Here is a 15,506-nt window from a genome sequence, read left to right as displayed (position 1 = left end):
CTGCCAGCGCACCTGCGTGCGAGAGTACCGGTTCGAGGCGGCGAGATAATCAAAATGGCGGCGGTGGTGGCTTTGATTAATGCCATTCCAGACCTGCAGTCAGGGCAATATACGTTGACTATATGGAGTACGTGGTGATGCCGCAAAGCCGTGCGAATTATCGGGCATGTTCTAAAAATTCGGCGTTTGGAAAACCGGTCGTTAACGACTCTGACAATAGCTCGTGCAGATGACAGGGCGTCAATGACGATTCGTTGCGATTTCTGTTACTGGAGCCAGCATTAACGCGACCTTCGTTCCCTTTCAATAATGTTACAGCTAATTTTCCCTGATAAAAGCACAAATTCCCCTAGTTTTCCCTGAGTATTTCCAGACTATTCAAATTTCCTGAGAATTCCCGGTTTTCCCGGTTGGTAGACACCCTGAATATATATTTACTACAATGCTTGAACTCGACAAGTCTCTGCGACCGTTTGTTGAGTCGGCGTGTGAGAGCTACTGGTGCCCTCTCTCTCTCCGTGTTTCTATCTCTTGGTCCCTGTATCCCTTCTTCCGCAGCAGAAGGTAGCAAACCGGCCGTGCACAGCCCCCATATTTCTATAACATAGGAAGTTACAGGTCGGCCGACGTAAAGGCATGCTGGTTTAAAAATTTCAGCTTTTTTTTTTTTCGCAATTGCCACGCCCTACACAGGTCCCGTCGTGTTGAGTAACATTTGCAGCGTAGCATCACCATCGACAGTCAAACGCTCGATGCTCTTTCTGACGGCGCAAGACACAACAAAGGGCGATAATAAATGACACAGGAGACCCGACTTCGCCTAGTTAAAACGAGCATGTCGTGCGACGCTTTATTGATGTACACAGACGTGATCGAATGAGAGGCATGATGCGGGGGGATGCTGCTGCTGGTGCCGCCGCTGGCTACCAGGTGGGATGGCGCTGATGATGCCGCTGCTGCTGCTGGTATCCGCCTTGCTGGCGCGACGACGGAGGCGCCATCTGCTGCCGGCCACCGCCACCACCGTACGGGTGATGCCGCTGGCCGTGCTGCTGACCGCCGTAGCCGTGCTGCTGTTGATCCCGGGGTGGTGCAGGCAGGGAGCGCGGAATGTGCGGCGAAGACGACGACTGCGCAGAAACGGCGCAACGTCAACTTTTGTGGACAGTGGGACACGTCCGCGCCCGCTTTTTCGGGGCAACTTCAGCGTGTCGTATCTGTGAAACGTAACTGCGACTTAAGATGGTTGGGCTGTATATACTACATATATATTTACTACAAAGCTTGCAGTCGAAAGCGCTCTGCGAACGTTTGTAGAGTCGGTGTGCACCTTCAAGTGCGAGAGCTACTAGTGCCCTCTCTTTCTCTGTGTTTCTATCTCTTCGTCTCTGTATCCCCATTCTCGCGCAGCAGAGGGTAGCAAACCGGACGTGCGGCTGGGTAACCTCCCTGCCTCCTTGTTGCTTCCCTCTCTTTCTCTCTACTTCGGAGGCATGTCTATTTAGGCATAATACACACACGGTTAAAGGTACACAAAGAGATCTGTTAAGTGCACGTAGTCCAAGAGGCACTATTTCTTGGCTTGTTTAGATTATATTTACTTCCATATCGATCAATAACGCGGAACGGTTGCGCCAATCGTTTACGTCCTCTCGTATTTCCACAATATTTAGTTACTTCTTTCGCCTTTATTCGAGCCCCCACTACGAGAAAACGAACCAAGATTCTTTCGAGCGAAATTTCGTTCTTGCGACTCAGCAAGGACGCAGGAAACGCCCAAGCCAATTTTCTCCCATATTCGTTTAAATGAATACAAGCGGAGACATGTTTTCGCCTTTGTGCTTTCGTAATTTTGGTGAGGTTACTAAGCATTTCAATTTACTAGATAGCCCAACTGATCCACACATAACAGCGCTATACAGGGTGTCCCAAATGTCATGCACCAAGATTTAGAAACATGCAAAATGCCACGTAGCTGGACCGAACCAATGTAATGTTGTTCGCTGTCGCTCGGAGATACTCAGATTATTTTTTTTACATTTCGCCTAACTAAATAATTAGTCTTAATTAATCAACTTCTCAAATATTGCAAATAGATGAAAACTGTCAATGAGAAAATTGTAGAGCAACATGAAAAACTCCGATACAGTTTTCTGTTGCTCAATACGTGCTACATAAAAGTGTTTTTCCGAGCGTGAAAGAAGCCCGCGAAGGGAAAGTTGTCTCGTGACCTGGCCGCTCTTGCCACCCACTTACTCATACTTTCCGCCTGTCCGACGGCTAAAATTCACCGCTTTTCTATCACGTGGTTAGAACCAGTTTCCCGTGAGCCTTTTTTATATATTTTATGATTAGGCTGCAAGACTGTCGGGTGATGCTTCCCCCTTTTTTTTTTTTTAGTACGCGTTCACGATCCCGGGCAAATACGAAATAACTTCCCAGCTTTTCGGCTAAAGAAACCTATGTGGTTAAGATTAATCCAGAATCCCCTACTACGGCGTGCCTCATAATCATATCGTGGTTTTGGCAAGTAAAACTCCAGATTTTAAGAACTCAATTAATTTAGCTTTTAGCTGTGTACAACAAGTCACCAGAGACACAACGCCTTAATAACATTTTTTAACGAAATTGGCCAGGTACTGTGTCAATGCGTTGACACTTAGTATGTCCTTGTGCGCATGTTTACATTGTTCAAGTGACTCGATTGACTTGTGTCCAACTGGACAAACTGCAGAACCGTGTTGTTCTGTTTCTCTTCGAGCATCATTTTCTTACGGACTCCCCAAGTACGTGTGCGGAATTTGCTTTAACATCGGAACGTTTTTCATATCGCTTCGTGCTATCCTTTGACCATTCAGCAATAAGACGCACTGCTTGCCGACAAACCGGATACTCCAGATTTGGCCAGATTCTCAATTTACCCCAATTAAGTCGCTAACTCACACGAGGAATTTCGAAGCTATTCGTCTGAGCGTAGAGGGTGAGTAGAGCCAGCAGCACCTAGATAAACAAGGCCTGTTTACTCCGATCGATGACGTCACGCTACCTGGCCCAAAATTTCCACTCAGAAGGCTGGCGTGACGAAAGCGGTGGCGTCAAACTGACTGCTGCATACTCGGGAGAATCCCCATTAGATTCTATGGCAGCGCGGCCAGGTAACATGACGTCATGGATAGGAGTGAAAAGGCCTTGTGCTTTCTAGGTGGTGTTGGTAGAGCCGCCCCCACAACACCAGGCATCGGGCGCGGTCGCGTACCGCTAGGCGCGACTCACCTGTCCCCAGCCGGTACCGGGACCGGTACGCGCGGGTCCTCCTCCTCCGCCCTGGTTCCTGCCCTGCTGTGGGGACCAGCCGCCTCTTCCTCCTCCTCCGCCGCCCTGGTATCCGCCGGAGTGCTGCCGCTGGTAGCTGTCTCCACCGCCACTACACAGCGAGACACAATGCCAAAAAGAAACGATGTTTGGGGGAGGGAAACAAGCAGTGCCACCATTTCATCATTAAGAAAACAAACGAAAAATTGCAAAATCGTCCGGGCCGAATGCATTATGAGGGGAAGTAGCTACACTTGATTTCAGGATCTTATAGTATACAATTGGAGACCTTTAACTGACTCCAGCTGCATATTTTTCGACGATTCAGAGATTTAGGACCTGCACGGAGACTCGCGCTTGTTGTTGACACGTTTTGTGTCGCTTTTTCTCATCTCTTATAACCTTACTTTCCTTCTTTTTTTTTCTATTTCTTTTTTTGCTTCCTTCATGCACGTGCCAATGTATTTTTTCCCCCCGTGCTAAAGTGTCCGTCTCAGATCACGGGTCGATATTGCTTGCCCGTTTCTTTTATTCTTTTTTAACTTCCTATTTTTGTTGAAACCGTTAGCGAGTGCAGAGAAGCGCAGAAAGAAGCATACGCTTCTACCACCTTTCACATTTGTACCACGCTTAACCCAACCAATATCGAAGTAATTCACGGTGTAGTCGACTGCAGCGTCCAAGCACCACCCACCTCCAGAGATGTCTGCTGCCAGGCGAAGAGTCTTGCCGGTAGCCGCCTCGACCAGAGGCCCCTGACGAGAGAAAAAAACAAATAAAGAAAATGAGCAGAAGTTCGACATGAGTTCTCGAGCAACGGTTGCACAAACGTGTGCCGCGACAAACTTTCTCAGAAGGCTATAACTGAAGCTCGCAGCCACCATCCGATCCCGTATCCCAGAGAAAAATGTCTCAGAGAAGAAGACGTTTCAAGAGAGAAAGTTTTGATTTTTCGCCTCCGCCGTGACGCCCAGGGCTACAGTTAAGTGCGCGTTGTATCGGCAACTATTAATGACATCGATGCCATACTTCCAGGTCTAACGAAATACGACCGGAGTGACCAAAACAAAGGAAACAAAACATGACACAAAGAAAAAAAACTAAGTCCGCTGGATCAATTACAGTGAGATCACAATACGGCGAGCACATCGCTTCCTTCAGAGCACCCGGACAGAATCTGCGCAAATGACCGGCTTCTCGGTAAACCAGTCGTTACAATTAGAGGGCAAAAAAATTACGCCTCACCAAATTCCTAAACTGAACGAATGACCAGCACGGAACACGCGATCCTCGCGCAGGCGGCGCCAGGCGCGTACGCGACGCGAAAAGAAAAAAAATTCGCGCGAGGAATCGGAGCACGAGCTAAAACACGCACCACTCCCGGCCCGCGGCCGCCTCGTGCTCGAACCATTCAACGGCCTCCGCTGCGCTAATAGCAGAGTAACGCGACACGGGCGCGCGATGTTACGCCGAGCGAGCCGCGTCAGATGTAAAGGCGAAGCGGGAGCTTCGAGAAGCGCAGACACCTCGACAAACAGCGAGATCCAGGCGAAAGCCCCCTGAAAACCACAGCGCCGCATTTCGCCTTCGAGGCTGACGGGAAAAAAAAAAATATAAACATTCCAGGCCGCACGAGACGACGGCAGAGGCGACTCGTGGCCCACCACACGCAAGACATCGACCACCGCAAAGAAGAAAAAAAATTGTGAGAATCCACAATAAACGTACATATGGTAGAAGTATATAACGCGGCCAAAACCAGCGCTCGCTGTGGCCCCGATACCTTCCTACGCTCAATGCGGTTTGGGGGGTGGCGGTAAAAGGGGGGGGGGGGGGGGGGGGGCTGAGTCCGTGCCGCCGCTTCGTGCGGCGAGAAAGCGCGCACCATCGAGAGGTGAGCAAACAACGAGTCGGCGGCGGTTTGGCTAAAGGAACTGCCGCACGTACAGGCGAAGCTCGCGGCCGCCGTCACACGCAGGCACGGTGCAACGACAGAGACAGACATCGCGGGTGTTCCGAGTGATCGGCGAAACCGAGCCCCCGTGTTTATAAGGAACCGGCAATCCATGCAGGCAGACAGGCAGCGGGACAATGGTGGCCGGTGTGTGTGTTGGTGCGCGCGCATGTGTGTGTGCGACTTGACCGCGCACGCATGTACAACGAGCACAGTTTATTTATTTACGCAAGTCATATATATATATATATATATATATATATATATATATATATATATATATATATATGGGGCATAAACTTCGAGACTGACAAAGAAGCTTAAGAACAAGGACCGCGCAACGAGCGATGGAACGAAGATTGCTAGGCATAACGCTAAGAGACAGAAAGAGCGCAGTTCGGATCAGAGAGCGAACGGGTATAGACGATATTCTAATTGACATCAAGAGGAAAAAATGGAGCTGGGCAGGTCATGTAATGCGCCGGTTAGATAACCGTTGGACCATTAGGCTTACAGAATGGGTACCAAGAGAAGGAAAACGCAATCGAGGACGGCAGAAGACCAGGCGGAGCGATGAAATGAGGAAACTAGCGGGCGCTAGTTGGAATCGGTTAGCTCAGGACATGGGTAATTGGAGATCGCAGGGAGAGAGGCCTTCGTCCTGCAGCGGAAACCAGGATCCGATTATGAGGCAGGCCCCATAGTGGGACACTCCGGATTGATTTCGACCCCCTGGGGAACTTTGACGTCCGCCTAAATCAAAGTACACGCGCGTTACTTCCATTTCACCGGGGTGGAACTCACGACCTCGAGCTCGACGCGGATTATGAAGAGGGATGTTATAGGCGGTAATGGTTGGTCACCCTATAGTGAAGCAAAGGAGAGGGAGAGAGAGAGACTGTGAAGATGAGAGAAAAAAGAGAACGTTTACCGAAAACATCCGTTCGCGAAGAAAGTGTTATGTGGCCAAAGGCGATCACACAGGTCCGTATGTATACTACATCTCGGCAAACGCCAAAAGCACCTTCAATGCAATGTGCGCCGATAAAATGAGAGTATAGTGTGTGTGCTAGGACCTCGTCTGCAGATAACTGAAGGTCAATCGTCTAATCATGCTACAACGCGCACCGTACGAAATCGATCGAGGACAGTCGCACGGGAGGTGATCGATATAGTATCGGCGCGCGACAGTATGCAGCCCGCGTGGCACTGCCAGTCATTCCGGTGAGGGCGGAGGGATACCTTCGTAAAGGCGACTCCTATACCCTACGATTTAAAATCAAACAGTGGAAAGCGCTATTCGTGCGCGCAAGATGCCGAAGGACGAGACCAGCGCCGACTTTTGAAGCCACGTCTGCTCCGAATGAATAAATGAATAAAGCTTTATTTGAAACGAGAAAGCGCAACTTGCATGCTGCATCCTCGCACCGCGGACGAAAAAAAAAAAAAAAATAAAGAAAGAAACCCGGAGCTAACGAAACCACCGTAGCACACATATACCATTTGAACAACTCATTAAGGGACTCTTGCGAGGGATGCAGTTAACCAATGGAGAGGGAGGGGGGAATAGGAGGGGATAACTTATTGTGGTAACGCAGAGAGGTCGGCCTGGGGCAATAGTCCTCCTCTAGCCTGCGCTTATAAACTAAGCATACTCTACACTTTGATTCGGGGACGCGCAATAGGTGACGAAGCCTTTAGCAGGGCCCGAGTTTGTTTCATGCTTAGTGCATGGAAAAGCCTCGTAGCGCAGCCCAGACACGGAACTCAAAGCATAGAAAGGCCTATTCCCCCCTCCTCCCTACCTCTCTCTCTCTCCCGAGAAAATAATAATAATATTTGGGGTTTTACGTGCCAAAACCACTTTCTGATTATGAGGCACGCCGTAGTGGAGGACTCCGGAAATTTTGACCACCTGGAGTTCTTTAACGTGCACCTAAATCTAAGCACACGGGTGTTTTCGCATTTCGCCCCCATCGAAATGCGGCCGCCGTGGCCGGGATTCGATCCCGCGACCTCGTGCTCAGCAGCCCAACTCCCGAGAAAAGCGTCGACCAGAGCAGGAAAACCACTGTTTGTTGGCACGCATTTCTAACAGACTTGTACACGTCCCCCAGACAAGATGAAACGGATTGCAATTACTTCCCTCAAAAATGCGACTGATTACAGATACCAATTAGGGGGCCCACGAAAGTAACTGAACAGTTAGTAAAAAAAAAAGTAATCGATTACTTCGACGTTACTTTTCTCCCTGCTTTTATTAACATTGCACAGGTACAGCCCAAGTAGAACGAGCTGGCCTGGCGCTTTCGATGTGTCCTCCGCAGCCCTTCCCGCACGCTGTTTCTCACTATCAGTTGCCTTTCAACAAATTTTAATCTTCATTCGCGTCATTGCGAAGACAACGGGCATCCACACTGAAAACTCGCTCGATGTGCGCGCCGGAGATAAACGCCGTGCTGTGACGCACCAACTCCTTGCGCAAAGGATTGTGGGTATTCCGATGTCGCGATGCTCGCGTCTGGGTCCTCTATGCAGCGCTGGGAGAAAAGCACTCCTGATGGTGAAACAGACAGTTAAAAAAAAAAAAAAAAAACATCTGGAAGTGTTACCTTCGCATCGATTGTCATCCCTATCGAGGCATACATAAGCGCTGTTTTCAATTTGTCGGCGAACGTCAAATGGACTGGTTAGTAGTCTAGACTTAAATGTTTAATTATAGCGGATGGCAGGCAAACGTTCACGTTCTTTGAAAAATGTGACCAAATCTGTAATATATTTGAGCATAAAGCTGCATGTTGTTCCGTCCTAAAAATAATATTCATGCGTTACAATCGCGACAAATAAGTGTATCTGAGTCACGTGTGTATATATATGCGAATAATTTAGCAGGAGCTCCCACCACCTATGAAGACCGCCTATAAGCGCTTCCAGAAAAGCGGAAGAGAGAAACTGAAAAAAAAAAAAAAAAAACGTGAGGTCCGACTTTTAGGACAGGTGGAAATGACAAACCTGCCATGCTCAAGTGATCGAGGCGTATCTGCAGGACGCTACTATTGTGGAAAGGAGGTAACCCACGCAATGGATGCCTTCATAACTTTAGGCACTGCAGTTCCCGCGAAATTCAGGTGTTAAAATCTGCATCGCCTGTTAAAGCTTGTCTGGATCGTCAAAAAAAAAAAAGAAAAAAAAAACCCTGCAACGGGTTACATGTAATTGGTTACTGAAAAATGTAACCGAATGGCAGCGAAAGTTACCGAGCAAATAAATTACAAAAAAATGAACAAACAAGTGTAATAAGAAGCAATCGTCAAATCAACAAATTACCAAGAAACATTATTGATTACGAGTAACTAATTAGACGAAATTAGTTACGTACGAGTCTTCATTTACAGCACCTCCCAAACGCTGCAAAGAACGCGCTTTCTCCGAGTTAAGTCCGCAGGTTTCGAAGACAGAGCAAAGGACTGGTCGAGGGTGCGACCAACTGCGCGCTGCTTAATTTCGACCAATGCACATCCCATATATATAGTCGCAATAACGAATAATTAGGGCCGCGCGCATATAATTGTCTCTAATATGCCGTAATCGTAAAAAAAATTATTTAGATCTCTAAGATTTGACCGAATATTAAACGGCACTTCTAAGACGCACAAGCGAAGCGTCCTGAACAAGCTTTTCATTTCGCGCGATGGCCCTCTTCCGGCTCGAATCAATATACATCAATCCGGCAAATGAAAAACAAGAAGAAAAGAAAATCGTAATGACACGAAACGCGTCCGAAGCGTTCTAACGGTATCTCCTTTGATAATCGAACATGCGAAAAAGCACCACGGTGGTCAAATTCGGTCGTCTCACTAGAGTTCCGGGTTAATTTCGACCCCCGGATTGTCTAACGAGCACCTACAAACCTCAAGCACGCCGTCAAATTTTTTTTTATTTTTGGATACCGTAACACCGCGCGCTCAGCAGCCGACAACGCGGCTAAGCTTCCAGCGTGTACAACAGTTCAACGAGACCCTCAAGCACGGGGGGGGGGGGGGGGGTTATAATTCGTCACACACCCGATCCGACGTTTCGCGAGGCCTCCACCATTGACGCACGCCCGCCAGCAAATAAGAGCCCTCCCCGGGACCAGATGTGCTCCGGCAAACCAACCAGTCAGGCGCGAAGCGTGCAGTGTTACAAGAATGGCCGATTAAAAAAAAAAAAAAAGAAGAAAGTTTTAAGCGGTACAGAAGAAGCCAGTATGGGAGTGAAACCGACGAAACGCTGCAGATTGTGCGGGACAGAGAAGGTCTCCGAAGCAGCAGCAACAGCAGGAGCAGCCAGAGAGGTCCAAGCCCGTGCAGGGGAACGTGAAGAGGGGATTCAAACCGCGCTCCTCGCGGGCGATCGGAGAAGGCGGCCACCGGGGATCTTTGTCTGACGCGTCCGGCGCCCGCGACCCGAGGTTCGGTTCGAAAAACACTCGAGAAAACAAAGGAGACCTCGAGTGGAAGGCGCAAAGAGCCGAGGAGGAGGAGGAAGAGGGAGCGAGGGCTTTCCTCTATAGGAATTACACACCGTAGCCCTTTCCGCGTCCGCTCTGTACGTCACTCTTCTTTTCAGCGCTGGAGAATCCGCGGACAATGCTAATACCGCAAGAACGGCAAGTTATGCGCCCCACATCGGAAACAAACAGAATAGAATACGCAGAGAGAGAGAGAGAGAGAGAGAGAGAGAGAGAGAGAGAGAGAGAGAGATGAAGCGAATGACTGGAGGCCCAATGTTCGAAGCCACGGCGGTTTGGAAGGACGACCCGTCGGTCCCTGCAATGTCCTCACGAGAGCTCGACGGCTGCTTAAAATACGTCTGTGCCTAACCCCCCCCCCCCCACACACACCTCTCTATAAAGCTCAAACCACGCTCCTTCCCCCTTTAGCTCGCGAAACACAAACGCAGGGCACCCCACTCGTAAGAGGCGGGCACTTTCGAGTGCCGTCAGCGGGTTCGCGGCCGCGGCCCGAAAAACGCACGGCAGCTCCGGCGAACCACTACAACGTGGGACGAAGCATGACGAGAGTTCAGCTGCGTGCGCGGATACGAAGATGAGGCGACCACAATGGAGGTCACAACGAGGTAAAGCGTGGAGGAGCGTTCCCCGGCAGTGCCTGTGCAAGAGGCAGCGAGGAGCAGAGGGTGGGTATCATTAAATGCACACGGCCGCTGCCGCCTCTTGGCACTTCTCAACACAATTTATTCTTCCGAAAGAAAAAGAAAAAAAAGTCCATTACTTAATATAGCGAAATGCAACAAAAACGTTCTCAGTGCAGCGAGTGGGCAAAAGTGGGAGGTCGTGCGGACCTACTGCTCCCAACTCACACCCATTTATCGAAGAACAACAAAATTCACCGCAGCGAACGAGAGAGCATACATAACCTCAATATGGCGAACAAACGAAAACTGGAGGTCACAGACTTCTGGTGTCCCTGCTTAACATAATGCTAGAAAGCGGTCCCATCCATAGGGCGAAAAAAATATTCGATATAGCGAACGAGAAGAGAACGTGAGCTCACAATAACGAACGGTGCAGAGGACGAGGTAACGCGGACTTTTGGGCCAAACCGCTTAAGCATAATGCCAGAACTCGGCGGGATTCAAATTCAGCGCGAAGCGAAAGAATGCCACGTGCGGAAGGAAGGGAAAAGAGAGAGAGAGAGAGAATAATACGAATTAAATAAAAGTGTAAGGAGAAATGTCGCGGGACAGCGGTGAACTTCTCCAGAAGCATAAGTGGTGCAGGGAGGCGGCCTCTGGATATCGGGAAACGCCACGCAGGCGACGCACGGGTCCGGAACGACGAGGACTCCCGTGGCGGGACAAGGCGCTCTCGAAACAAGCCCGGTGGAACGACGATGTCCGGAACGCGATCTTGCAAAGCAATCTATGCAGCGGAAAACAAAAAAGGAAAGCGAAGCATAGGCTCGCCCCTTCTCTCGCTAATTTTTCGTACAGGTTCGAAGATCGTTCTCAACACGACTCGCGAAGAGAGGTCAGCCGAATGGGAACGACGGAAAACTGTCGCGCCTGCCACGCAAGAGCTGCGATCGACACTGCAGACACCGAGCACTGATCAGAAAATAAACAATTACATATGTTACACACGGAAAAACTGAACGTAAACAAAAATAAGATAACACGTTTTAGCAAAGGAACCCATCAGCATCAACAAAAAATAGAAAGCAACGGAGAGATCAATGTATCCCCCGCCCCCACTCTCAAGGAAAAGCGCATTTTGCGCTTACGCAAGCCAGTTCGCAATGTTTCGAGTAACGAACTTTGTTACGTCGACAAATTCTGACCCCTGTGGGTATCGCTTGCGGTATCCCGTCTGCAAGCGGGATACCGCTTGCGGTAGCAAGGCAGACGAAAACCCATTGAGCCCGTACACGTGACACAATCCGAGTGCCCCACGGGGCCATACAACAAAAACGCACGCGAACCGCGTGCATGTGCGGAGTCGGTGATGACGGCCGAGTGCCCAACTAGGTGCCTTTCAGAGTACAGCGAGAGTCTATCCAGCGCCGCCATTTGCTGTTTCACGAGCTCAGCTTTATTCCTAGATTAGCACAAGAGCGCGCACACATAGCCAGGCAGCTAGCCTGACAGCCTCAAATTACTTTTCGCGTCACAATGAACAGGCTTGTAACGATCAACGGCAACCTGTCAGCTGTAGGAGTCGCCTTGCGACGAATTCAAGGGCCACCAAGGAAAAAAATAGCTGCTCTCGTTTTAAAACGTCTCACGCGAAACGACGGCCGTTGCTTGTTTTCGTTTAACTTGCGAGTGAATGTTAAAAGTGCGCCCGGCCATTTCGCGAACGTCAACCACAGTTCGCAGTGTGTCTCGGATTAGATCACACCCAGTATAGATAGCATGACAAATCATCAAGAAGAAAGGGAACCGAGGGGCCCGGTTTTTATTAATCACACCATAAGAAGCCAACAAACAAAGACACCAAGGACATCATCGAGCAAATTACTTGTCCTTACAAACTGAATTACAAGAAATGATAAATTAATGTAAATGGGAATGAATGAAAGAAGCAACTGGCCGCAGGTGGGGAACGGTCTCATCTTCCCGTTACACGGGCGACGCTCTTAACATAATAACCCCAGAAAGTGGATGGGAAAACGGCGCCGCGGTAGCCCAACGCAAAAGACATACAGAGAGGCAAGGCGCAGGAGAACAGGACTCAAGAAGAACACACACGGTCCTGACACAGGCGCTGGTCCTGACATAGAGAGAGACAGACAGATTTGGCAGACAGATAGGACAGACTTGGCAGACAGACAGATTTGCCAGACATCGTCAAAACCGTGCGAAATGAGCCTGCGAACCGGAGACGGATAACCAGATCCAACGATAACTCGCCACTCACATTGCCCATCCTGACGACCCATGGGGGTCGTCAGGATGGCATCACCTCGGAGAACACGTTGCACTAAGACACGGAGGTCCCAAAGTCAGCTTCTCCGTTTCCCTCGCTCTTTGACTGAACGTGCGTACTGAACCCTGCAATGCCCAAGGTATTATTTATGCTGAGCCGTGTCTGACAGCTCAAAATTCTGAAAATTAACTCACAGCTTATAGTAGAGTTCTTGATGCGTTGCAACGAGGTTTCAGTTGTGAATAGTTTAGAAAACCAAATAGTAATGAATTACGTACTTATTGCACTTATCAGGCATTCTTTAAAAAGAAAAACATTTAATTATTTTTTGCGTACAAATCTACTTTTCGTGGCCAGAAATAACGGTGAACAAGTTCTAATTTTCCCTGATGTTGAACTGCGTTTGGGAAATACAGGCTGAAACCAAAACATTCGAGCTGAGAGTAGAAATCTTAACGAGACAGAAGTTGACAGGGGAATGGAAACCTGAAGTACAGTCGAACTCCTTTATAACGAAGTACTTCGGGCCTCCGAAATTATTCGTTATACAGGTCACTTCGTTGTAAAGGTCGCGCACCGCACACCTCCCAAGAGAAACGGGACAGAATTATTCCTTCGTTAAAGATGTCATTTCGTTGTAAAGGCGCTCGGCTGTAATTCAAGAGTGGTCGAACTAGTGCGGCCCACTGTTAAGGGGAACACTGAAACGTGCGGCTCTCACTCCGTTGGTGCCCATAGCTGCATGTGCCTGCGGAAGCAATGTCAACGCACTGGCCAGGTGTGTATACACACCTGGGCAGACCTTTCTATAGAAAGGTTGCCACAGTTACCAACCACAAGGCATACACATGAAATCTAATCGGTCGCACAGTTGCCACAGGGGAAAATCCAGACGTGCTTTGCACTCGCGTGTTCTCTTTAATAGTGAACTGCACTGTATAACTAAACGTGTTAGACTTTAGTCAAGGTTTCCACAAGACGAGTTGTCTTTGTCAGGGTCGAATAAAAGTTGCGTTGTCCAAGCGTTGACCACATCCTGAGACATCCTTCGCTCAACCCTTGTTCAAGCAGGAAATGCAGTTATATCATAATAGAATTTATTTTGCTGTTTTCTGTAACCGAGTAAGGAAATGCGTTGGGACAATATCGGCAGTGTACACAGTCGTGCCGTAAGAATCTCTACAGCTTTACCCACGTAATCTTACGCACTGCCTGCTATCGGTCGCTAACCTGGTATTGGCAAATGCTGTGCTGGCCACGCAAATTGGGCTTAGATAAAGTCCGTCCCGGTTAGAGACACCGTTTACTTCATGCCATGTCGCGCGTACCCCGCACTGTCACGAAATGCCGAAGGGCTCTGCTAACGCTACGGGGTTTCTAAAGCCAAGACACAACTCTCGAAATTAATAGTCGTACAAACACAACATACCGGTCACCAGAAAAGAACACAACACCTAGGAAAAGACAGAAAAAAATAAAGAAAGGGGGAAAGACAGGCAGACGGCACAAATGCGCTAAAGCCGTTGCTCCCGGACGATACACAGAACACACACCGACAAAGCGAGAAGAGAGGAGGACAGTCAGGGAGGGAAACACCGTTCGATTTTTCTCCTATTCCATCAGCAGCGAGGGGCCGGGAACGCATGGGACATATACAGACGGGTCGCGAACGCATAGGAGATATCGAGTGGCCACTCGTCTCCGCGAGCCGTCGCGGAGGGGGGCCCGCGCTGGCGCCCACCTACACTTGAGGAACAATAACTTAGGCCCGGGGCCGCGCCGCTAAAGTAAAATTGCGTCCAACCGCCCCTTCCCCCTCACCCGCAAGAACCCTCAAGTGTGGAAAGGGAAGGGGACCCGCACCGCACGCGCTGCTGACAGGAGCAGATTGAGAAAGCTGGAAGGCCGAGGGACGGATGGGTCCAAGACGATCGAGTACCTCGGGGCCGAGCCGAATTAGAATAGGACCACACAACTATACGTACACCGCAGAGCGTTACGCCGCGTGCGCGCGCGCGCACACAGGCTCACGAGAGAGAGAGAGAGAGAGAGAGAGAGAGAGAGAGACGGCACACTGCCGGTCTTTGTTCGCGCATGGATTCGTCCGCATATACATACGGTACAGCATACGCCGTGCTGTGGACCCCTACGGCTTCTCGAGCACGCGCACACACAAGCGCGAATTTTTTTCACTCGCGCCTCCACCGGGTCACGATGAAGGACGCGAGTGAGCTCAGCGTCTCGCAAAACGGGAGGCGATGCGACGAACACTCCCCACCTATACACCGTTCTCAAACGCGTCAAACACGCAGGATAGCTGCCACGAACAGCGCCTCTGTTAAGTTAGACATGGAACTCGGACGCCGTTCCCAGGAGGCTAGCCTGTCGCCCGTCTATAGTTAATTGTACGTTTCGCAAGACTTCCACCATAACGTGAACAGCTGCCCCAGCGCTAAACGAACCGTTTAAGGGTCTTGGGAAAAAATCGAAAAAAAAACGGGGGGGGGGGGGGGGGGACAGCGCTGGAGAAGACGGTGAACACGAATCAAGTGGCGATGTAGGGGGAGTCCGGCGTGAATTGCGGTAAACGACAGAGGGCACTGCAGTTTATGTCGAGTGTCTCGCTCGATCAGCTACAAGATGAGTGAAAACTGTTTGCCAGAGTTGCGGGCGAGATGGTGTCCATAGCTTCATCTTCAGTTTAACAGGACAATAAAGACACGGACAAGAAGGAAAGAAGCAACTCAGATGGAAGGCAGAACTCGCTTGTTCCCGTTTCGCGTTCAGAGTTCACGCGACTCGATTGTG

At 49.6% G+C, this 15,506-nt stretch overlaps 1 protein-coding gene across 1 annotated transcript in view; it reads right to left on the bottom strand.

Moving 5' to 3' along the window:
• Positions 1 to 821: 821 nt before the first annotated feature.
• The window catches only part of Rat1 (5'-3' exoribonuclease 2 Rat1), a 129,047-nt gene continuing 114,362 nt past the window's right edge, over positions 822 to 15,506 (bottom strand). Inside the window, exons 31-33 of the mRNA XM_075698882.1 lie at positions 4,007 to 4,067; positions 3,274 to 3,424; positions 822 to 1,130 (exon numbers count right to left, since the gene is read on the bottom strand). Of these exons, the coding sequence (XP_075554997.1) occupies positions 924 to 1,130; positions 3,274 to 3,424; positions 4,007 to 4,067 (419 nt within the window). The 3' untranslated portion in view covers positions 822 to 923. The remainder of the gene's footprint in view (positions 1,131 to 3,273; positions 3,425 to 4,006; positions 4,068 to 15,506) is intronic.

This window comes from Dermacentor variabilis, chromosome 7 (genome assembly GCF_050947875.1).
Source record: "Dermacentor variabilis isolate Ectoservices chromosome 7, ASM5094787v1, whole genome shotgun sequence".
Classification (NCBI taxonomy): domain Eukaryota; kingdom Metazoa; phylum Arthropoda; class Arachnida; order Ixodida; family Ixodidae; genus Dermacentor; species Dermacentor variabilis.
The sequence above is the reverse complement of the archived record's forward strand: the minus strand, read 5'-3'. Positions and strand labels throughout refer to the sequence as shown.